At 48.4% G+C, this 23,559-nt stretch overlaps 1 protein-coding gene and 1 long non-coding RNA gene across 7 annotated transcripts in view; one reads left to right on the top strand and one right to left on the bottom strand.

Annotated features, from left to right (window-relative positions):
- Window positions 1-23,559, top strand: part of Stk24 (serine/threonine kinase 24) — a 96,244-nt gene that overhangs the window by 61,876 nt on the left and 10,809 nt on the right. For all 5 annotated transcript variants that reach the window (XM_087586281.1, XM_087586278.1, XM_087586280.1 and 2 more), the window contains exons 3-6: window positions 9,909-9,965; window positions 17,151-17,259; window positions 17,762-17,919; window positions 23,202-23,387. In XM_087586281.1, coding sequence (XP_087442407.1) covers window positions 9,930-9,965; window positions 17,151-17,259; window positions 17,762-17,919; window positions 23,202-23,387 — 489 coding nt within the window. In that variant the 5' untranslated portion in view covers window positions 9,909-9,929. The remainder of the gene's footprint in view (window positions 1-9,908; window positions 9,966-17,150; window positions 17,260-17,761; window positions 17,920-23,201; window positions 23,388-23,559) is intronic.
- Window positions 11,827-19,127, bottom strand: LOC148001158 (uncharacterized). 2 transcript variants are annotated; one of them, XR_015639084.1, is made up of 4 exons: window positions 19,060-19,127; window positions 18,751-18,894; window positions 13,994-14,123; window positions 11,827-12,496 (listed from the first exon to the last, which is right to left on the bottom strand). It is a non-coding gene; the product is annotated as an uncharacterized LOC148001158 (long non-coding RNA). The 2 variants fall into 2 exon arrangements; XR_015639083.1 differs by lacking the exon at window positions 19,060-19,127 and adding an exon at window positions 12,974-13,163 and having other exon boundaries at window positions 18,751-18,959.

The raw sequence follows: 23,559 nt of genomic DNA, 5'->3' as shown, positions 1-23,559 counted from the left end.
GGACAGTCCACAGGTTGGGCATGGGTGTGGCGTTAGGGGCAGCTGCAGTACAAGCTCATTCCATTACTCCCCTCAGTTCCATGTATGGCATACGCACAGCTTCCCCCCCGACACCCATGTGTAGTGCTCACCTTTCTCCCGTCTTTTATCTTCTAGAAATGATCACACAGAAAGATCCAGAAATAATTCTTCCCTAGTAATGGCCTAGGCACACCTCACTCCACAACAGACATGGAGATTAACTGTTATAGGCAACAGATGCATTCTCGTGGCTACTCCTTTAGCAAAGGCAGCTGGGCATTAGAGAGAGTGGGAGATGAAGAAGGGGGGGGGGTATTGCTGGATGTGGAAGAGTTACTGGTGCAGCCTCGATTGCATTCATCATGTCGCGTGGTGTGGTGTGCGTGTGTGTGTGTGTGTGTGTGCGTGTGCGTGCGCGCTCATGTGTGTGCTCATGTACTGGTTTGGTTTTGAGTTTGTCTTCTGGGGTCCTGACTCAGAGAAGGGATTTGTGGGTGTAGGTTGCCTCCTTCTCAGAGGGTTTATGATTCCCATTTCCCGGACGCTGCTGTTTTTGGTCAGGTAAGTGAATCTTTGAGGTTGAATAGAAGCAGATGTCTTCAGCTTAAAATATTTTCCTGCTACCTCCAGGGCTCACTGCGTTGATATCCCCTGTGTGTTGGTCCCAGGATCTCCTGAACTTGAGAGGTCACCTTACCAGCTGCTTCCCAGTCAGCACCCAGGATGTGTTATACTCCAGTTTGTATCCAGAGGGCAGTAGTCAGTAGAGTTTTGACAAAATGAACTTCCATCAGCTGGTATCTGTGTATACTGGCTGGTTTTGTGTGTCAACTTGACACAAGCTGGAGTTATCACAGAGAAAGGAGCCTCCTTTGAGGAAATGCCTCCATGAGACCCAGCTGTAACACATTTTTTCAATTAGTGATCAAGAGTGAGAGGACCCAGTCCTTTATGGGTGGTGCTGTCCCTGGGCTGGTAGTCTCGGGTTCTATAAGAGAGCAAGCTGAGCAAGCCAGGGGAAGCAAGCCAGTAACATTCCTCCATGGCCTCTGCATCAGCACCTACTTCCTGGCCTGCTTGAGTTCTAGTCCTGACATTCTTTGGTGATGGACAGCAATGTGGAAGTGTAAGCTGAGTAAACCCTTTCCTCCCCAACTTGCTTCTTGGTCATGATGTTTGTGCAGGAATAGAAACCCTGACTAAGAACCTGTGCCTTTTTCAGTGCTTGAATTCAACAGTGTGCTTCTCTTCACCAAGTCTGCTACTCCACCCCGGGGTGACAGGTCACAGCCCTTCGCAAGCCACACAGATGCTACTCTGTCCAGCAGGGGAAAATGTCTTAGCGCTCAGACCCTCCCAAGCCTCCTCTGATGTGTGCTATGCAGGTGTTCACTTTTGTTAACCAAAATCTCCACAGAGCCAAGTCTGCATTCCACAGTCCTCAGTGACACCTGCAGCGTCTGTGCCATGCTTAGGGTGGTGTGATCACCAATCTTCCTGATGCTGTGACCCTTTAATACAGCTCCTCATGTTGTGATGACCCCCCCCCACACACACACACTATAAAATCATTTCATTGCTACTTCCTAACTTTGTATTGCTACTGCTATGCAAATACCTGATAGGACACGCACACGCACACACACGCACACACACACACGCACACACACGCGCACACACACGCGCACACACACGCACACACACGCGCACACGCACGCGCACACACGCACACGCACGCGCACACACGCACACGCACGCACGCACACGCACACACACGCACGCACACACACACACGCACACACGCACACGCACGCACGCACGCTCCAGTTCAGAACTGCGGCTCAGGTGAAGCACTGGAAACCTTTGAGTAGTACAGTGCAGAAGGAGCGGGAGCAGGGAGCTGGTCTCCGCCACAGCCTGCCCTCCCATGGTCCCAGGATGCAGAAGGGACACACACTTGAGCTAATACAGAAACAGGAGCTCAGTTTGTGGGCCTCGCTCTCGTGCCAGGGTCTGTCTCACGTCATTTCCATTGGCAGCTCACCAAGGTGGATGCTTTGGAATTTGGAGCACACAGGAGGAAAGTGAGTTGTGAACTTGCCAAGTGGGTGGCGGTGACATCTACGAAGGGCAGAGGTCATCTACAAATCAGGCTACAGGACTTGTGTCCATGATCATCTTCCGAGAAAGGGGCATTTTTTATTCGTTCATGTATTTTTTTTTCCTTTTTAAACAAAATCCATGTCGTAAAGCCTGCAGTGCCAAGCCAGGCCCAGACCTTTGTCACATGTCCTGATCTTACCGTTTGGTTATTGAACTGACAGGCCTTCAGGGTACAGCGCAAATATAAGGTGGATCTCTCATCCGACTCCTGCTGGAATAATAATACACATATTATTTCCTGTGGGGAATCTGCCCTGGCTTATTTTTCCTGATCTGGACGCCATTAAGATTTACAGACTTCGCACGCACACAGGGGTTTCTGGGTCCGTGCATCTATGCATGGTAGCCAGAGGTGCACGTGGGACAACCTCCTATGGCTCTTTAGCTCTTAGTGAGAAGCTGGGTCCTTCCTCGATCTGGGGCTGGGAGCCAAGTCCCTATCTCCATTTCCCTCTGAACTGGAGTCAAAGGCCCGTACATGGTTACACGGCTGCTTGGCTCAATCTGATCCCAGCGATTGCAGAGCAAGTGTTCCAACCCCTGCCCTCTCTGCACCCTGTTCTTAGGGTCGGTGTGGGACCTCCCTTTCAGTCACCGGGTTCCCGGTCTTGGGAATAGTTCCAAGCACATTTGCTTGCGGTGTTAGTGCTGCTCTGTGTCTATGCTAAATTCCTGTCTTCAGGCAAACACTACCAAAGTAAAGAGAAATGGGAACATTCTGGCTGTGGCTGATCTCCCCAATACTACAAAGTTCACGTTTTAAGAAGAAAGAGGACTGGGGATGTAGCTCAGTGGTAGCTGCTTGGCATGGTGGGGTTCTAGGTCCAATCCACAGTGCTACATACGGTGGACCCACAGTGCTACATACGGTAAAAGAGAAAAGATGAGCGAAGCCTATGAATGAGGCAGAACGAAGTAGAAAGATGTAATAATGTGCTTGACTGTGGGAGGCGGAGGAAGCCCCAAGTGATTGTGTGTTGCTGGCATGGTCCTTTCAGGAACCCCATACTCCCAATCTCATGGTAGCCCGGCGCGGGGGGGGGGGGGCATCTCCCACCCCTCCCCCATGTGCAAATGTTGATAGTATGTTCAGACAATGCCACCATAATTTTTCTCCGGCCAGATAGATAGATGTTCAGGGCCTGAAGATTGCTTTCCTACAGAGACTGCGTCTACTGAGATTAACTAAGCCTGCATCCTTGTTTACCGGTATTCTGTAACCCTTCCTCATGGTCAGCAGTATGCAGTAATTCTGCCTTCCTGTTCAACTGTGTGTAATATGCAGGCTGAGCTTGGGGTGCTGTGGCTTTCGTTATCAGAGCTCAGCCCGCCTGACCCAGCTTTTCCCTGCCCGTGTACCTGGTTGTGTTTTCTTCATTCTTTTGCCCCATCAGGTGTGCCCCCAGAGCTATGCTATGACTCTGTTGTGTGAAGCTCAACTGTACATTAGGAAAACACAAACATTTCCTGCGCTCTGCTTTTTCCGACATACAGAGCACACATCAGCTAATGCCTACCTTAGATGCTGCATCTGGTACACGGTGAACAGCACCAGCTGCTGACATTGGAAATCTGAGCTGCTTCTAAGTATGATATTTATAGAGTGGCGATACAGAGCAATGACTCAACGGTTTGCCTTGTAGAAGTTTGGTAGGTGCACGGAAATTACTATGGCATTCACCTTAGGTTGTGTGTGTAAAGATGTGTTCAGATTGTATTCAGTTCTGGATCGCTTCTGTAAGATCTCTTACTACACTCATATAAATATTCTGAGGCGGAATGGAAAAAGAAACAAATCCCAAACATTCCAAACATACCCGTGTGATCTCATGCCTTTTCCAGCATGCGCCATAACGTAGGTGGCCCAAGCTGATACATCAACCTTTACCTGTGGAGGCTGGAAGTCGGCAGCCAGGGCTCGGCAGGGTTGTATGTTTAGGGCCCTCTCCTTGCTTCTCCTTGTGTCCTTATGAGATCTGCTGGTGTTCTGATTTGTGTTTCTAATGACATGTGCAGATTGAACTATGGCTGCCACAAACTCTCCTTTTCACTTACCCCCCCTTAAACGCTGCCTCTGAAGACAGCCATGTTCCAAGGTATTGGGGGGGGGGTTAGTGTGGCTGAACTTCTAAGCTGAACGTCCATCTCTCTGTGCTTCAGTGGGCTAGGCTTAACTGCCCATCCCAGTATCACCAGTTAAAGAGACAGTGGGAGTGCCAGAGAGAGGGGATTTGACCAGGCTTGCCTTGGGAGGAGGGGCAGAAAAGAGGTTCAGTGATCCCAAGTTGGTCTTTGGGGTTCTGGCTTTAGGTTTAAAAAGAGGAAGAACTGGGGCCAAGGGTAAGGAGGGTGTGTAATTAAGTAGTCTGCTTGGTCTTTAATTCAGATCTGGTTCTGCAAAATAGTCCAGAAGCTGCTGGGTAGCCATCTTTGAAGGGACCAGCCCAGGCCTGAGGAAGGATGTTTCTTGTTCTAGAACCCAGCCTCCTAATACTCGTTCTATGAATGAGTACTAAGGCTGAGGACAGCTCTCTGTGCTGGCCCAAAGGAAGGATGAGGTAGGATGGGTGTCACCGGCTTTTGCAGTGAGTGATTTTCATGTGTACATGGAATCAAGCAGGGACCTGACAAAGTAAAGCAGGTCAGGGGTTCCTAGGTTTTCAGGGCCAAAGCCTGGCTCTTTCAGTCCCAGGAGCCTGTGTTTGATAACCATTTCCTTTGCACCAACCAAGGACACAAGTAGTGGAAGGCAGAGAAGGGAGATTTATTCAGTCACTCCAATCCCAGCGCTTCATGTCTGCCCTTGAGCCCGGGCACTGACGTCTTTAGATTTAACGTAGAAGGTCAGAAGCACGCAAAACTGAGCAGTCTCTCCAGGCATGGTCTCACACTTAGTGGCAGTCTGTCTTTCAAGGTTGCCTGTCCAGTTGTCAGTGTGAACTCTTCCTGGCAGACAGGCCCCTCCTCCTGACTAGCACACCCCTTCCTATCTCAGTGTCTGGGGGATGTCAAGTCTGATAGTGGGAAGTGTCTCCCTTTAAAATGTCTTCTCTCTTTCCAGGACTGACACAAACAGATACAAAATCAAAGTAGAAGTGCCAGGTCTTCAGCCTGCTTTTTAATTGGCTTTTCAGCAAAAATAGTTTCTAATCACCTATTAGGACTTCAGAGGACGGGGTGAGGGTTGGGGCACATCATTACGGTAAGGAAACTTGTAACAATAAAACCAGAAGTTAAAGTAACACCTGTAATCTGAGTTCCTGAGAGACTGAGGCAGGAGGATTGTGAGTTATGAAGACTTTGCCTTAAAACCTAAACCTGCCTGACAACAAAACCCCCAGACAGCAGCATAAACAGGAATACAGTGTATATACAGTGGGGGGAAGCACACTTGCAGACATGGCTGGAGGCTCTACTTGACAGTATCTGGAGGCACAGCCATTGATCAGCTGCCTCTTAAAACTGAACTGGATTTTCTGATGGGAGAATGGCAGATGTGAACACAGCAATCTCGTGATGTCCATGGACTTGGAGTAGTTGTGCAAGAGAGACAAGACTCTGGGTTTCTCGGGATACTCTGTAGGGAAGTTTCAGTTGAAAGGAAGGTGTGCCCAGTGAGTGGAGTATTAGCATTTTGGTAAGGAGAAAGATTTTTCTCTCTTCTCCCCCCCCCCCGCCCCCCCCCCCGTGTGTGTGTGTGTGTGTGTGTGTGTGTGTGTGTGTGTGTGTGTGTGTGTGTGTGTAAGTTAAAGCCATGTCTATGAGAGTATGCAAGGTACCACAATAACTTGGTAGGCTTGTGGCTGGTAGGTAGCTTGGGGGCCAAGGGCGAAAGGGAAGCTTCTCAACCTGGATATATACTTTAGTGCTTCAAAATATTTTTTGACTCTTAAAGAGTCAGAATTTTACTAAGAAAATTATTGAATAATGATCCTATATCCCTCATGGGAAAAGTCATTGATTTACATGGAGGTCACCTTAAAAATTAAAATAATTCAGGTACATTTTGTTGCAGTCCTATGAAGCCTGCTTGTGTGTTTTCTGGTATCCAGGTTTTCCAGGGCATGGTCACCCCTCCTCCTCATAGTGCTAGTGTAGGGTCCTTCTCCAGGACAGGTCTCTGCGGCCTCCCCAGACCTCCCTGCCCTGAGACTTCCAGTGCAGGCGAGTCAGTTCCAGGTTCCATTTTGCTTTGAAGTGATCATTCGTCTTAATTGGGACAATTTGGTTTCACCAGCTTATTTCCAGGCATTTATGGATGATGTCATGACTGATGTCAGCATTTGCTTAGTGAATGAACGTCACTGTCTCTCTTGAGCACTATGTGAGCTGTGAGGTTTCGGTTACTGTGCTCTGCATGGGTGGGTGGTGAACACATATGAGCTAGAACTTTGTGGCCCAGGTTCACCTCCCGTCTGGAACGGATTATCTAGCACAGACTAGCCTTGAGCTCATAGTCTTCATGTCTCAGGGCCTAGCCCCACCCCATGCTGGGATTGCAGGGGGCACCACCACATCAGGCTGAAGCTCAGAAGATTTAAGTGACTTGCCTAATGTCTCCTGGTGGGTTAGACATTCTTCCTGCTTCAGTGTTCGTTTGCAGTGGTCACCCTTGGCCTGGCGAGTAAGGTTGAATTGGCTTTCTGGTGTGAGCATTCTCTGGGATGGCTGTTGTGTGCATATATTGGTGGTGTGCAGGCTTCTTCCTTCCCATCATTCATTCTTCCCTAAGCAGTTACATCACTGTTGCCGTAGAGAGGCTCTTCAACCTAGAGATGATAAAGGGATGTGGGCAGCTGTGTGTGGGTTACCTGAGACAGCCGTTTGCATGAGGAACTTGAGCACCCTTGGATTGTGTGATACCAGCTTGGCTCTTGGAACCCATAGACACGGACAGGCGTATACCTTTTGATGGGTTCTTGTTTGAGGGTTGTTGGTGGAACCAACAGATGGCTAACTTCAGGTGCCCTCTGCAGTGCTGGTGTTGTGAATGGTGTGCTGACAGGCCTTGGGGTGTAGACTTCAGAGCTGTGCCGTGATTCTGTGCACACCAGCAGGTTCTAAGACAGGACTCTTCCCTCGTTCCCGTTTTTAAAATGTAAGTGTATTGAGTTCTTTTTCTGGCAAGTTCAAACATGTATAAAGTACATTCAAGTTGCTGCCCTCTAGTCTCCCTCCCACCGCATTCTTGCTGCACAAAATCCTTTCCCACATTTGTGTCTCTTGATTTTGAGGCCACATTGTGACCATGGGTTTAGAACTGTTCCCCGAGGACACTGTACCCTAATGTCCACAGCAACTCTGTTCTCATCAGAATGGGAGGTGGACCAGGCTTATTGGTCCCCATTTCTGGAAAGAGGAAGCCATGGTTGGAGCTGTAGTTTGGGGGTTATTCTGGCCTGGCAGAGAAGGGGCCCAGTGGGAGGAGGCAGGTAAGCCTGTGAACCACGAAGGACCGCCTTGAAGGCTGGGCAGGTCACAGTGCAGTTAGTAGGTGTGGGTGAGGGGCAGCTGGGGAGTGTGTGCAGGAGGGAGAGTTCAGGACATGGCTCTGCTAATCTAGGCTATTCCTCTGCGCCATTCCCCTCCAGGTACCCGTCCACCCTGGCTCTCCTCACACTCTTCCTCGGTGTTAGCTGTCCCCTTCCTTAGTGCCTGGCAGCTGGAGTTTTGGAGATTGAGGCGTGGTGGTGAAGGCTGTGGAGAGAGCTTGGTCCAGCTTCCCAGGGTGGCAGTGCACACTGGGCTTGCTCAACCTCTTGTTGCCAAGGCAGTCCAACCAGGGTGGGGCTCCCTGATGTGGCTTCCACACCTCTGTTGTTGAGGCTGTTGTGAGTGGGCAGGGGACATGTAGGAGCGTTAGACACGGGACTGCAGCATGGTTGGTCGTTAGGAAATGGTAACTGCAGTGTTTGCCCTGAGTTTGGGCAGTGCCCCGCCTGTTCCTGGAGGAAATCAGACAGAAATAGGAGGGCTGGTCTTTCTACATCACCTTCCTCCCCAGGAAGGAGTTTGAGTCTGAGCTGTAGAGCTTTTCCAGTCAGTACAGGACCCTGGTGGTGTCAGGAGGGACAGAAGCCTGGGTCAGTGCCTCCTGCTCGTCAGGAGGGTGTTGGCTTCTCTGGGTAGACGTAGGAAGAGTACATTCAGTCAGCCTGGTGAGATCTGAGGGCCAGGGTGTGGTCACTTGGGTTTTGCTGTCCAGGAAGCAGTGAGGTAACCTGAGCAGAAGGTTGCTTCTGAGGCTACACAGGGGTAGGGGCGGAGGCAACGCTGCCTGGACCTCATTTTGCTGTTAACAGACCTAAAGCCTGGAAAAAACAAGAGATGGGAACTCAGTTGGACAAACCATTAAAGAGGTTGTGAGGGAGTACAAAAAGTTAGAGTGCCATTTAAGGAAACAGTTTAGAGTCACTCCTTTGTCACCCGGAAAGTGGCCTTCTTTGCAAGACAGTTTGTTTCTAGCTATTAGCTCTAGGGTACTTAGAAAGAGTTGCACTAGCCTTCACCAGCAGTCAATCTGAGGGAACTGTTGCCCAACTGGCCTGGAACTTACTATGTAGCCAAGACCAGCCCTGAACTCACTGCCTCTGGCTCCCAAATGTTGGGCTCACACAAGAGCTCCTGTGCTCAGGATACCGCTGCCTCCTTCCCTCCTCCTCTAGCTTAGCACACAGACCGACCGATGGGTTTAGTGTGGCATCTCCACACATGTATGTCATTATACTTTGTTCTTACCCTCCCTTCTGCTGAAGTTTCTGGAAATTCAAGCCAGCCCTTCTCCAGTAGCCACTACAATGAATAAATGCCATGTTTATGTAGACCCAGACGCCTGTGGAGGCTCTGTGCCTCTCCCCAACCGGGACTTGGCCTTCATATGCTAATAGGCCCGCCCCTTTAAAAGCTTGAGAGATTATTCTTAGAGCATTAAAAGACTTCACAGGTTGGGGATTTAGCTCAGTGGTAGAGCACTTGCCTAGGAAGCCCAAGGCCCTGGGTTCGGTCCCCAGCTCCGGAAAAAAAAGAACCAAAAAACAAAACAAAACAAAAAACAAAACAAAACAAAAGACTTCACTAGGACTATCTCGGATTAACCTCGGTTGGTGGAATTTGCTTTCAATTCTGAAAAGACCAAATACTGACATTGTTTGTGCATTAGTACCTCCCTGACAGACATTAGCACGTGGCTGACATGCTTCCTCTCCGTTGGTAGTGAGGATTGCCGTCATGGACTGGATCTGAAATGAGTGCCAGACAGATAGATGGTGGTTGGTTCAAGTCAAGAAGAGAGGGGGTACAGGTGAATTTCCCCACCTTGAACAACAGAGGTTCAGTCCTTGTGACAGGAACCACATGGCGGGTAGGTTGTGTTCTCAGAACCAAGGTGCAATTCTATCCCAAAGGGACAAGAGGCCAGAAAGGGAACTTTGGTGTGTCTATCCCAAACCCTAGTGAGTCCCTTAAAGACATAAGCAATGAGGACATTGATTCTAGAACCCACTTGGTACCCGAACCTGCAAGTATGCATGTCCCTTGCAGAGAACTGTGGGAGGTGTGAGGGAAGAGGAGCTTCGAGAGAGGCCCTGGAAAAGAACAAAGTCACATACTGGTAAAGGGGGGGCTGGAATGTGTGGCTTTAAAATAGTAACAAAATATTCTTTCCACTTAACAAATTTCTCTAGTTTTGCTTTAAAACTAACTCCCTCTTATTTCTGCTTCTGCAGGATACTAAATTATGGATAATCATGGAGTATCTCGGTGGAGGCTCTGCCCTGGATCTGGTAAGTACTACTGTGGCTGTGAGACCTACCTCAGCCAGTTCTTACTCCATGCTGGTTTGAACAGGAACACTCTGTCCATTTGACCTTTTCCTTAAGGAAGCATAAAACTATCCCTAACCCGTTTTCGTTTCTTAGACAGAGCTTAAAGTTACAGGTCTGCTTTTGAGGCCACTGGAAGAGGGGGTCATTTCATTATAAACCAATAATCTAATCTGTAGCAGCAATGAAAGCTTTTACCTGGAATTAATTGTTTTACTGAAGACCCCTTGGCTAATGTAGTCTTCAGACCACATTTACCAACTTCTGGTAGAATAGCTATTATTTCTGTAATGGCCACCATGTTTTTTCCCTTTATTTTTATTTTTATTTTTTTTTTTTTTTGGTTCTTTTTTTTTTGGAGCTGGGGACCGAACCCAGGGCCTTGCGCTTCCTAGGCAAGCGCTCTACCACTGAGCTAAATCCCCAACCCCCTTTATTTTTATGTATATGTATGGGTGTACTTGTATGTATGTCTGTACACCACTTCAATGCCAGGTGCCTGCAGAGTTGAGGAGGCTTTGGATCCCTTCGAACTTGAGTCACAGCTCATTGTGAGCCTCTATGTAGGTGCTGGAGAGGGAACCAGTCTTCTTGGAGAGCAGCAAGCGCTCTCAATTGCTGAGCCATCCATCTCTCTGGCCCTGTCATCTTGGTTTTACATTTTAGATTGTAACAGCTCTCCCCATAAACTTATGACATTTTTCATCCCCAGAGTCAGACACTATGTGAATATTAAGGCATGGCTTCAGATGTTGGAAATGTGGTCATCAGGCAAGATGTTGCATATATGGCCACCCGTGATCTTGCCAGTGTCCCTGGTGCATTAGAACAGAGCTGGCCTGACTTAGTGTTGCCTCCTCTCTAGACTTGCCCTGTAGGCTGGTCAGCCCACAGACTTGGAAGTAGAAGTTAGGGAGATTTGCAGTTTCACATTGGGCTTTGTGGGGTACTCATAGAAATGTGGCTTCTGTCATCCTGAAACACTGTGTCCATTGTGTCCATGTGTTAGAAACAGTTACTGCACTTGTCTTCTGTGTCCATTGTGTCCACGTGTTAGAAACACTGTTGCTGCTCTTGTCTCCCATGTCCATTGTGTCCACGTGTTAGAAACACTGTTGCTACACCTGTCATCTGTGTCCATTGTGCTTATGCGATAGAAACACTGTTGCTACACATGTTTTCTGTGTCCATTGTGTCCATGCATTAAAAGCAATGTGGCTGGGGCCTGAGGGAATGTGTCATTGGCAAAGTGCTTGTGGGGCAAGTGTGAGGACCTGAGTTCAAGGAAGGCTCTATCACTCTGGCACCAGAGATACCTGTCTGCATCCCAGGGCAGCAAGGAATCTTCCTGACAGGAAGAGCCTAGGCTCACTGGTCAGCCAGTCTAGCCAAACAGTGAGACCAAACAGTGGGGCCCAAAAATATGGTAGAGAAGAGGCTTGAGGATGATACCTGATGTTGAATGCTGGACTCCAAACATATTCAGACAGGAACTCATAAAACTCACACAGACGTGCACACAACACTTACAGGCACCATCGTTAATGAAATTGCACTCCTGACCCCTGTACTGGTAGGTTTGTGAGTGGCGAGATCCCCCAGATAGGCTGAATGCTTCATTTTAGCTATTAAAGGTGAGTCTTTCCTGATGAGATGATAATGAATGAGAGCTTCAGGAGGTTTTCCAAGGAAGGAGATACCCCCTCCCTCTTTGAGAGAGCTCCTTTCTTACAGTAACAGCATTATGTAGTTTCCTTAGAAGATAAACTTCTAAAATGACATGTCTCTAGAAAGCTAATAAACTAATTGAGGAAATTGCACATTGTTGCAAACCATAAACATTCTTTAAAATACTGTTCAAAGCGAAAATTTCAAGAACAAGTTGATATGGTATAATGCCAGGCTGTGATACTAAATGGGAAAAAATCAGCTGAATGCTTTTCATGCTCCTTTCTATAAATATCTACACTGCACAAAAAACTCTTCACTTTTTCACTCTTAGGGGCAATACAGGAATGTAGAAACTTGCTTCCCTTTGTGTAGATCGAGTGTTATCCACCGTGGATTTAAGTTGTAGCACATACAGAGTTGTTTGTAGCGACTCTGTCCGCCTGACAGACAGCCCTTCAGAGCAGCAGTTCTGTGTCTTTAAGTGCTAAGTGTGTTCACTCACAGGACTGCTAATAATGGAATTTACTTGCGTCGATGTCTGCAGTTTTAGAAATCACGGAGGAAAATGCAGAAAGAGGTAGCTGCATTTTTGACTCTCACATGGTTTGAGAGTCCCTGGACCCCACCATCCTCATAAACATTTTCAATGAGAAGAAATGGCATTCTTTTCGGGGTACCCTGTGATTGGGTGCTGAAGGGGCATGATGCGTCAGCTCCTGGCTCAGTGGGACCTTCTCGTCCTGGGGTCTGGGGTGCTGCTCGTCTCCCAGTTGATTGTCTCTTCCCGTCTTTATCACATTCTGTCCTTTTTGCCCCCAAGCCTTCAAAGCAGAAAAAGAAAAAAATACTTCAGTAATGGAGTGTGGCAGTTATGTTTTGAATATTGGAAAGAATCAGGTTTATTTTGACAGGATCTCTTTATACATTTTAATGAATGCTGCATGAGTGAAGTTGAGAGCTATTTCTTTGAAAAGTTCAAACTGGCTTTGTTTATTGTCTTTCTCATTAATGAAGAGTTAGCCTGTGCCTGCAGGAGCTCTCTGAGGGCCTGTAGGGGAAGAGGAGACTGTCCTGATGCTGCTGTGTCCATCTTTGCTAAAGAGAGGGAAAAAAAAAAAACTACCCACCACGTTCTGGATCCAGCATGAAGGATAGATTGACAAGGCAGCTTAGACATTAAGAGCACTGAGTTAGAACAGGCGTGTATGTGATTTTTTTTTTAAATGCGCTCAATCTGTTTGTTGATCTGCTTATTTAAAATTTAAATAATTAAAATAACTGTAGGACCCCTTGCTCACCCTTGTTCTTTGGCATGTACTCTGAAATCTGCTGTCTCATCTCTGACCAGACTGCTGCCTCCAGGGCCCTGGAGACTTAGGAGAGCTTGTGCTCTGCAGCCAGCACTTGGTAATGTCTGCAGGGTGGCATCAGTGCACAGGGCAGAGTGCCCTGCTGCCGCCAGGGAGCCGAGTCCGTGTGGAGCTGCATCTGAGGACGCACAGGGAGAGGGAGAGTGGGAAGGGAGAGCTGGATGAAGAACATGGAGTTGAGAAGCCATGAGTGGAGGAAGAGGTTTTAGCTGATTAGAGTATCAGGCAGTCTGCTGTCAGAGAACCTGAGGGCAGCCTTGAGATCTGATTATGAAGGAACTTTGCTATATTTAATCAGGCAAAGATGTTTGACCAACTTAAAAGTGAGCATACAACATAGTTTTGAAAAATCAGTATGGTATTTGGGGGAATGTTTGGGGTGAGCCTGCTGTAGGCACTCCGTAGCAGCACTCCCAAGTGCATTGCCCTCCCACATGTATGATCGTTTAGGGCTTCTCATGGTCTTGTCCAAGGTAAGATTAGGAGTGGACATGTGCCCCATCTGCCTACACTCCATGGTTTGAGTGGAGTCACCAGGCCACGTGCTGTGAAAGCCCAGAAGATGGTCTGTAGTTGGTAACTGTGTGCCCTGTGTGCTCTGATGATGACTGTCTGGTGGAGGCAGAATGGAGGCTGTGTGCGTGTGTGTGTGTGTGTGTGTGTGTGTGTGTGTGTGTGTGTGTGTGTGTGTGTGTGTGTGCATGTGTGTAAGGGGAGGGTGTTAGAAGTTACCTGTAGATGGGCTAGAGTCCACTTTTGCTGTTTCAGTTGCATTTCTGTTGCTGTGACAAAGCACCACCATCGAAAGCAACTTTGAGAAGAAAGAGTTACTTGGCTTACAGTTCCAGTACAGAAGGGCCAGTCGTGGAAAGGGGAAGCATGAAGTGAGCAGTAGGCGTGGGGACAGAGAGAGACATGTAGCGTGGCCACATGTCGCTGACCGCTGACCTTGTGCTGGGTGAGGTCTTGCTGCAGCCCTGGACCCCGTTCTGTTGTTGCGAGCAGGAGTGTGGAGCCAGTTCTGTCTTTTCCTTTCTCTCAGGTGACGAGAGCAGTGCCCTTTCCTCTTCCCTGAGTGCTGCCAGACATGAGAGAAGGTGCCTTGTTCATCAGCGTGTTTCAGACATGCTCTGGCGTGCCGTGCGCCATTCGGCTCCCATCCTGGTTAGAATTACCAATCATTTTGGCAGGCTAGTGGATACAAGCAGTTTGATTTTTTCTCTGTATATATAATCATATGAAGGACAATTCAAAGTTGCTGGCATTTATTTCTCTTTCGTTTTGCTCTCTTTTGAATGACGACAGCCAGAAAGGCTTAAATGTTAATGGGGGTAGCCAGGAGAACAGCCATGCTGGGTGACCTTGTCTTTATAGTGTATGCCAAGGTAGGCCTCTGAGATGACCAGAAAACCACGCCAGGTATAAGTTGGGCCATAATGCAGGGGATTGTATTAGTCAGGGTTCTGTAGACTAACAGTTTATGGTATGAATCTTTTATCCCCCCCTACACACACGCACACGTATATGTATGTATATCTATGAGAGATTTATTATACATACTAGATTTATTAAAATGATTTGCAGACCGTGGTCCACCTAATGAATTCAACAATGGCTGCCTATGAACGGAATATCTAGGAATACAGTAGTTGCTCAGAGTAGGAAGCTGGATGTCTCAGCTGGTCTTCCATATGTATAATAGCGAAGGCGTAGGCCCTAATGCCAGTCAAGGAGTGGACTTGCGAGTGAGGGTGAGCAAGGACAGGGAGCCAGCCTCCTTCTCCCATGTTCTTTATATAGTCTGCCTGCAGGAGGCATGACCCAGATTATAGGACGGTCTTCCAATCTGGAAGACCTGGATTAAAGGTGACTGACTCCACTTCACATAATTAGTCAAGAATCTCTCGAGTACGTCCAACCATCTTTGAGTTTTAGTTAATTTCAGATGTAGGCAAGTTGGTAACAAGAACAATCACCACAGTGAACGAAGGCCTCGGCTGCTGCTCTGCACCCCACACACCTATGGGATGTCACATGGCATCAGCACAGCTGTGCAACTTACAGTGACACCAGAGGATGCATGAGGTGCTTTTGTTACTGTTTTCTCTGTAGGAATAATGCTGTGCCTGCCTGCATGTATGTACTGAACCATGTATGTACTGTACCATGTATGTACTGTACCGTGTATACACCTGTACCTGCATGTATGTACTATACCATGTATGTACTTGTGCCTACATGTATGTACTATGTCGTGTATGCACCTGTGCCTGCATGTATGTACTGTACCATGTATGTACCTGTGCCTACATGTATGTACTATGTCGTGTATGCACCTGTGCCTGCATGTATGTACTGTACCATGTATGCACCTGTGCCTACATGTATGTACCATACCATGTGTGTACTTGTGCCTGCATTTATGTACTGTACCATGTATGCACCTGTGCCTGCATGTATGTATGTACTGCACCATGTATGCACCTGTGCCCGCATGTATGTACTGTACTGTGTATGTACCTGTGCCTGCATGTATGTACTGTACCATATGTGCACTTGTGCCTACATGTATGTACCTGTGCCTGCATGTATGTATGTAGTGCACCGTGTATGCACCTGTGCCTGCATGTATGTACTGTACCATGTGTGCACTTGTGCCTGCATATATGTACTGTACCATGTATGTATCTGTGGCTGCATGTATGTATGTACTGTACCGTGTGTGCACCTGTGCCTGTATGTATGTACATGTACCATGTACATGCCTGTGGAAATCAGAGAGTGGCTTTAGATCCCCTGGATCTAGAGTTATGGATGATTGATTGTAAACTGTCATGTGGATTCTGGGAATTGAGTCCTGGCTCCTCCCCAAGAGCAGTAAGTGGCCTTAACTGCTTAGCTGTCTCTGGAACTCAGTGGTTTTTTGAGACAGTCTCTAGATGTAGCCCAAAATGGCTTGAACTTGGGACAATCCTACTATTATGGCTGCCTTTTGAAGTGCTGGGTAGGATTTCAGACATGAGACAGCACACCTGGCAACACAGTTTTCTTTTTAAAGAACAGGGATGTGTCTTTCCTTTGACTAAGGTGCATGAGCTTGGGTTAAAAAAGTATTCACTGTCTCTTCAGAATGTCTTAGTTCACCTGACTTGCAGCACTTGCTCTGTAAGAGCTGCTTTTAGGCCCATCAGACTGCTGACGCATCTCTCTGCTAGGGGAGCAGTGAAAGATGGCACGTGTGTGTGTGTGTGTGTGTGTGTGTGCGTGTGCGTGTGCGTGTGCGCGTGTGCGCGTGCGCGAGGAGGGCGAAGCTCTGTCTGCTTCCCTTTAAATGGGGGTGGGGACAGGATGGACCACATACATGCAGCAACATGTATATTCTTGAATTGATATTATGGAATCAAGGGAAGCAGCTCCTTTGAGTTTCTCAGAATAAAAGCAATTACTCCCTCAATTAGGGCTAATAAATGTTTTATGTGTGTGTTATACAACACATTCTAGAAGTCTTTGAAATTGAGGGAAGCACTTTCCCTAGCTGGGGAACTAGATCCGGGAGCAGCAGCTCTGGAAGGTCCTGATGGGGCAGCTTGAGGAAGGAACAGCTTACGCTTCCCACAACTGCTCCTGTGCTTGGGTGACGTGGACCAGTCCCCAAGGGTGGGTGACGTGGACCAGTCCCCAAGGGTGCTGTTATTACTGCAAGTGAGTTTCAGGGGCTTTCAGAATACAGTCCCATGGACAGGCCTTGCCTCATTCAGAAAAATAAACTGTCTGTCCGTCCGTCCATCCACCCACCACCCACCCCCCCACACCAGGCCATCTCCATCCATAATAGAGTCAATTTTTTTTAAATTTTCAGTTTTTGAGACAGGATTTCACTATGTAGAGCCAGCCGACCTTGAACTCACAGACCTGCCTGTTTCTGATGCCTGAGTGCCAGGATTAAAGGCTTGTGTGCACCTTGATGTCAGTTGTTTAGGCAGAGTATCTGCTTTATGTAAGGATGTCCTTCAATTTTAATTATCCTATTTAGCATAGATTTTGTTTCTCAAACTGGGCTAAGGTAGTTGCTAAGTGACTAATGATCTTCCTTTTTCCTTGTTAGTTAGAACCTGGCCCTTTAGATGAAATTCAGATTGCAACCATTCTACGAGAGATTCTGAAAGGACTTGATTATCTACACTCAGAGAAGAAAATCCACAGAGATATTAAAGGTAAGGGCTACTCTTTTTGTTTGTGTTTTGGAGACAGGGTTTCTCCTTATAGCTCTGGCCATCCTGGAACTCTGTAGACCAGGCTGGCCTCAGACTCAGAGATCACCTATCTCTGCCTCCTGAGTGCTGCCATTAGAGGTCTGAGCCACCACTGCCCTCTGTTTGTTTCCATTTCTTTTTTCTTTTTTCTTTCTTTCTTTTTTTTTCTTTTTCTTTTTTTCAGAGCTGGGGACCGAACCCAGGGCCTTGCGCTTGCTAGGCAAGCGCTCTACTGCTGAGCTAAATCCCCAACTCCATTGTTTTCATTTCTTTGAAGCGCCCTATGTGCTGAGCCCACCACACTTCTGTGCTCTCCCAGCTCTCCTGCCCACTCTGCCGGCCTGGGACCAGGCTGGGCTGTTTCCAGGGAACCTTGCTCTTACGCATCCTCCTGTCCTGTGGGGAGAGCTTGCTTCAGCTTCCAGGCAACCTTGGCAGTAACAGTGCCTTTCTTGTCACGCAGCGGCCAATGTTCTGCTCTCTGAACATGGAGAGGTGAAGCTGGCTGACTTTGGAGTGGCTGGCCAGCTGACGGATACCCAGATAAAAAGGAACACCTTCGTGGGCACTCCCTTCTGGATGGCGCCTGAGGTCATCAAGCAGTCAGCCTACGACTCAAAGGTGAGAGCGGTGCTGTGGGCCGTGGGGATGTGTGGTCCTTCTGTTTTGATCATGTGGCTTTCTGTCTATTCCCGAGGTAGGCTGTGGTGATTCTGTGACCTTGGTTAATGTCCACTTCCTTCTCCATCTCCTGCTACACCATTGGCTCCCTTGTTCATCTGTCCTTAGTGGCTGTCTTTACCTTAGTTTGTGTCTGACGTGGTGAAGATCAAAAAGGAGCAGGTGTGGGGACCGTACTGGGCCTTCTGAGACACGCAGACCCTAGATGGCTTAGGCTGTTAGGGTCTGGTCAAGAGGGCTGACCATGTCTACACATGAAGGCTGCTGGACCCTTGGCTCAGTGGATGAGGGGCAGGGCCTGGACAGAGCTCTGCCTGTTCTAGGTAGGACATCTAGAGAAATTCGAGTCCTCAGAAAATCCCACAACAGAGTGGGCAGGTATGGTTCCTCAGTGATCACAACTAAGTGTTTCGTTTTGTGTCAGGATCCGTATCCTCAGAGGCTCCATCAGCAGGGGTTCCTTGTCGGCTTCTGTTCCTAATGCTTTCACTTTTTGCTTTTGTCCTTTAGTTTTCTAAAACCTTGTAGTATAGACTAAAAATGACCATCCGTCAGAGGACTATGCACAATAAACATTGTCATCGCAGAGAATTGGCTTTCCTGAGCCACCAGACTTTCAGAGTGAAAAATAATTAATTCAGAAACGTTCACAGGCCAAACTGGTTTCTCTTCCCTTCTTTCACTAACTTATTATCCATCCATCCATCCATCCATCCATCCATCCATCCATCCATCCATCCATTTATTCATTCATTCATTCATTCGAGTTACCTGTCTGTGTATTGTGTGAATTGTGAGTGCTGATGCCCTGGAGGGCCAGAGGCTCCAGATCCCGGAGATGAAGGCAGACAGGCTGTGAGCTACTTGACCAAGCCAGCTCCGTCAGTCAGCAGGTTCTCAGGGCAGGAGTGAGGACTGAAAAGATAAAAAGACAGTTAGACAGCATTTAACGTGACTCCTGCCAGTTCTGAGGCTGAAACAGATGTTTTATTTTCCAATCTGCTTTTATACCACTTTAATCACATGCAGGATAATGAGATCAGTTCTGAGTCAAGGAACAAGCAAGACTCCAGTAAACACCTTTCTGGGGCTCATCAGGATGACCAAGACAAAAGGACAGCCACACAAGCTTCAGCTGAGCCTGCTCTGAGCTTTTCATTAACTCAAATGTAAATGTTCTATTTCCTGAGTACTGGACCAAAGTCCAATTCCCGCCAAGTGTCTAGAAGGTAGTAGCCCCAAAAGGCTCTGTGAGCTACCATACATGGACTCTGGAGATGGGGTAGGCTGTGAGCTACCTGACATCGGTGCTGGGACAAACACGGATTCTCGGCAGAGCAGTACGTATGTGCTCCTAAGTGCTGAGCTACCTCTCTCCAGCCCTCCAAACAAAACAAACCCCAGGTTAGTTTTGCTCTGTAGCCAAAGTCTGACAGCCTGACACACTGGTGATCTCCTGCCTCAGCCTTCAAGTTGTTAGGATTGTAAATCTGTGTTAGCATGCCTGGGCTTGCGTCTCTGTCTTTCCTGTCTTTCTTGGGCCCTCCTGTGTGTAGCATTTCTGGCCTCATTAAATAGTTAGGATAACTTCTCTTTGGAACTGTGTTGTCAGGTGTATGCTGTGCTGTGTCTTTGGGTGAGGATATAGGTATCCCTCGCTTTGGCTGGCTTGGTGAGCTCACAGAGAAACTGGTGGTGTGGTAGCTCCAGTAGGAACTCTGGTCCTGTCATCCATCACGAAGCAAGAATACTTCAGGCTAGTCAGGTCTGTTCTCCACATTCGCTGCTTGTTGGTTCCTTGTCTGTTGGAAAATGGGTCACCTCCATGACTACTTCTCGTCTGAAGCCTTGTCTTCTCTTGGCCTTTTTCCTGAGTTCTGTCATGTAGGAAGTTGGGCGTATTGTCCACTGTTTGCTGTCTGAATTCATGTTTGGATTTTGGTAGGAGAGAGATAGGATCCAGGTTCTTAGCTGTCCTGTCATTCTCTTTCAGTTGTTGTAGTAAATTACCTTGTGAGCCATGGTCCTTATGACTTGGGGCTTAGGCCTCCCATTTCTGTTGAGCCCAGGGCCGCTCATTTTCTGATTTCCCAGAGAGCTCTTCTGACACCTCTCTGAAGCAGATCCTTGTTGTTCAGCTTTTGTTGTTCTTGACAGACTGTACTTCCTTGCCTGACTCATCTGAACCCTCAGGTGCCACAGTTCTAAGTATAGTCATAGACAAGCAGGTATGTGTGTTGGGATTTGGTATCTGTGCTGTTTGTATCCTCTGTCTTCCTGGTCTTCATTTGTTGGGTACATTGTGTTTAAACGCGTTTGGTTGTTTCCATGGCTTCTGATCACGTATGAAATGGCTAGGTGTCCTGGGTGTGCCAAACCTTTGTCAGTAGGCATCAGATGGAGACAGAAGACTGCACAGGTCCCTGCACAAGTCCTGGGGGGAAGACAGCTTAGCCAAGCTAGAACTAGCAGAGCGTGAGAATGCTGGGCTGCGCGTTAAGGAGTTCACTACCACTCACTTCTCACATGGGTGGGTTTGAATATTTCCTGGTTTGGTTTTGACTGGTTCCATTATAGAGTCCAGTCTGGTCTTAAACTTTCAGTTCTTCTGGGCAACCAACCTCCATAGCTAGGGTTACGGTGCTCTGCCATCATTCCTGGTTGGGTTCAGGATGTTCCAAAGAGGAATGTCAGTTGCTTGCAGCCTGGGGGTTGGTCACTCTGTGTACATGGGGCTGAGTAAGCAGGGCCAGTTGCTTGCAGACTTCTAGGTGCAGTCAGTGCACAGCAAACCTGCAGCAGAGACCATCACTGTCAGGCCTAGTAGCGGGGTAAGCTAAGCCGGTGTGGAAGTGTAGAGACCTGGATGGAGAGCCATCGCCAGAGGCCCCGTGGATGTGTCTCGCTTGGGTGCAGGGGAGTAGGTACCGGTAGTCACGAGGACTGCAGAGGGAGCACGTGAGAGTCAGGCCTGCCCCAGTGCTCCTGCCCCTCTTCTTCCTCCTGTGTGGCTTTCTCTCTTCCTCTGCCACCTTCATGGCGCTGACTGGGGGCACTGTGGTAAGGATTTCTGCTGCTCACAAGGTTGCAAGAGAATGGGACTCCAGGTGGTTAAAGGCCAGAGATTGTCCTGGTCCCATGGTACCCTGCGTGGGCCTCTCTCGCCACCCACCTGTGCCTTGCGTCCTGGATTGATGATGAGTCCATGGCGCAGTGACAGGAGCAGGTGCTGCTCTCCACCCCGTCCCCACATCCTGTTTGCCAGCCTGTTTTGTCCTGTTTCACTGGGTTTGAGCTCCTGACAGCCCCGCTTGCTGTAGAGTTGCCCTAAGACTTGTGTTCCTTTCATACAGTGGTCATTTAAGGAATGCACTGTGCATAGTGGTGACAGACACACGGGGGCTTGGGCTGTCCTAGTGCCGAGTCTGTCTGAGGCTCAAGTCAGAATCTGCAGGACCCTAGGCTGGGAATACACTGAGAGAGAGAGAGCACATCAGCTGTCAGGGGTGCTTAGTCAGGGCTTTAGTACTGTGGTAACTATAGAGACCACAGGCAGCTGGGGAGGACAGGGTTAATTCACCTTCTGATGTCCAATCCCTCATGAAGTCTGGCCAGGACCTGGAGATAGGGACTGCTGCAGAGACCACAGAAGGATACCGCTTGTTGGCTGGTTCTTTCTGGCTGGCTTAGTTTGCTTTCTCATACACCAGGGCCACTTGTCCAGGGGTGATGGCTCCACCCACAACGGTCTGGGCCCTCCCATATCAATCATTAATCAGGAAAAAAAAATCCTCCTCGGCTTGCCTCAGGTCAGTGTGATGGGGCGTGTCCTCCATCGAGGTTCTCGTCCAGCTTGTCAGGTTGATACAAATCCAACCAGGACAAAGGGAAATGACACACAGAGTGAGGACTTGAGACCTCATGCTTAAAGGTACTGGGGAATTGGCAATAGAGACTGTTACTGATTAAAGGACCTTGGGCGGCCTCGTCATCATTTGGGACATGTGGACTTTGGATCCTAATTCAGATGAAGCAGGTGTGGAAAGTTTTATGGTTTTTAAGCACTAGGAAGACTCAGGTATTACTTGATACTAAAGAATTATAGATACTCCTTGATAAACTCACTGTAAGTTGGAAGAACCCCCTGCCCATTCTGGTAGCAGTGCTGCCTGGAACAGGGGCCGGCTGCTGCCCCCAGTACCACACGAAAGCCGCCATGCACCCAGCCCTCCAGCTGCTGTGCACACAGCCTGGGAAAGCTCCAAGTTCAGGAGCTGCATTTCTACTACCAGTGTCAGGATGCAGGCAAGCCCTGCTTGGCTGGCATATCGAAGTACTGGGGGCAGGTGTCAAGATAGCTTTTGTCTGTTTGTCTCTTTCTTTGAGACAAGGTTCTACTATAAAAAGCTCCAGTATTTTGCTGTGTATGTAGCTTGAGCTGGCCTCAGACTTGTGGCAATCCTGCTGCCTCTGTCTCCTGAGTGCTGGGATTACAGGTCACTATCCTTACCAAAGTCTGTGTGGAAGTGACAGTAATGATTACCGTTGTGTGCTGTATGTATGACTATGTTAATGCTGTCCATGTCTGTGTGTTGTAATAAACATTCGGTAGCACTGATGGAGAGCATGTGCCCCGGGTTCAGTGCCCACCACTGCAAATGCAATCAAACAGAACACAAAGGCTGTAATTTCTAGGCACAGTGGTAATATACACAGTTGTCCCTTCCTACACCCTTGTAACTACCTCCCTTGTGAAAATCAAGGGGACCAATGGGCTTAGGGAAAGCTGTTTGTCTAGTGTTGTAAGACCCTGATTGTAGAGCTGATTTGAGACCAGGGTGCTCACTTGGTCTGAACCGAAGTGCGTGGCACCAGGTGCTGCTCAAGGGACGCCGTTCCTCCTCCTCATCTGCTCCGTTGGCTGCTGCTGCTAGGGCTGCAAAGTCCCCACTGAGCACACCTGACACAGGCATGATGTCTACCGTAGACGTGGCCGTTTGCATCGCTACTGGAGCAGTTTTGTATTTGTATGTAGCATTTGCTACATAAAATCTGTCCACTTGTTTCCTATGTTAAAATCATGCTAAGGGCTTGTGTGTTTTGTAGTTCAGAATAACGGTCTTTTTCAGAACCTGAGAGTGAAGCACACGTACTTTCCCCTCCCTTGTGCTTGTCTGAAGGTGGGTCTTTTCCGTGCCTTTAAGATGCTTTTGTCCTTGCAGGCGGACATCTGGTCCCTCGGCATCACAGCCATAGAACTGGCCAAAGGCGAGCCGCCACATTCTGAGCTGCACCCCATGAAGGTGCTGTTCCTTATCCCAAAGAACAACCCTCCCACGCTGGAGGGCAGCTACAGCAGACCCCTCAAGGAGTTCGTGGAGGCCTGCCTGAACAAGGAGCCCAGCTTCGTGAGTGCGGGCCCTTCCTGGGGTCGGCTTGGTCTGCATTTCCTCTGTTGGGCTTGTGCCAGCTGCTCTTCCAGCCGTCTCCCTGGTCTCTGGAATCTTGGCAAATGAATTCAATTTCTCTCTCTCTCTCTCTCTCTCTCTCTCTCTCTCTCTCTCTCTCTTTCTTTCCTTC

Source organism: Rattus norvegicus, chromosome 15 (genome assembly GCF_021556685.1).
Source record: "Rattus norvegicus strain SHRSP/BbbUtx chromosome 15, alternate assembly SHRSP_T2T, whole genome shotgun sequence".
Lineage (NCBI taxonomy): Eukaryota > Metazoa > Chordata > Mammalia > Rodentia > Muridae > Rattus > Rattus norvegicus.
Note: the sequence above shows the minus strand (reverse complement) of the source record. Positions and strands in the feature narration are given on the sequence as shown.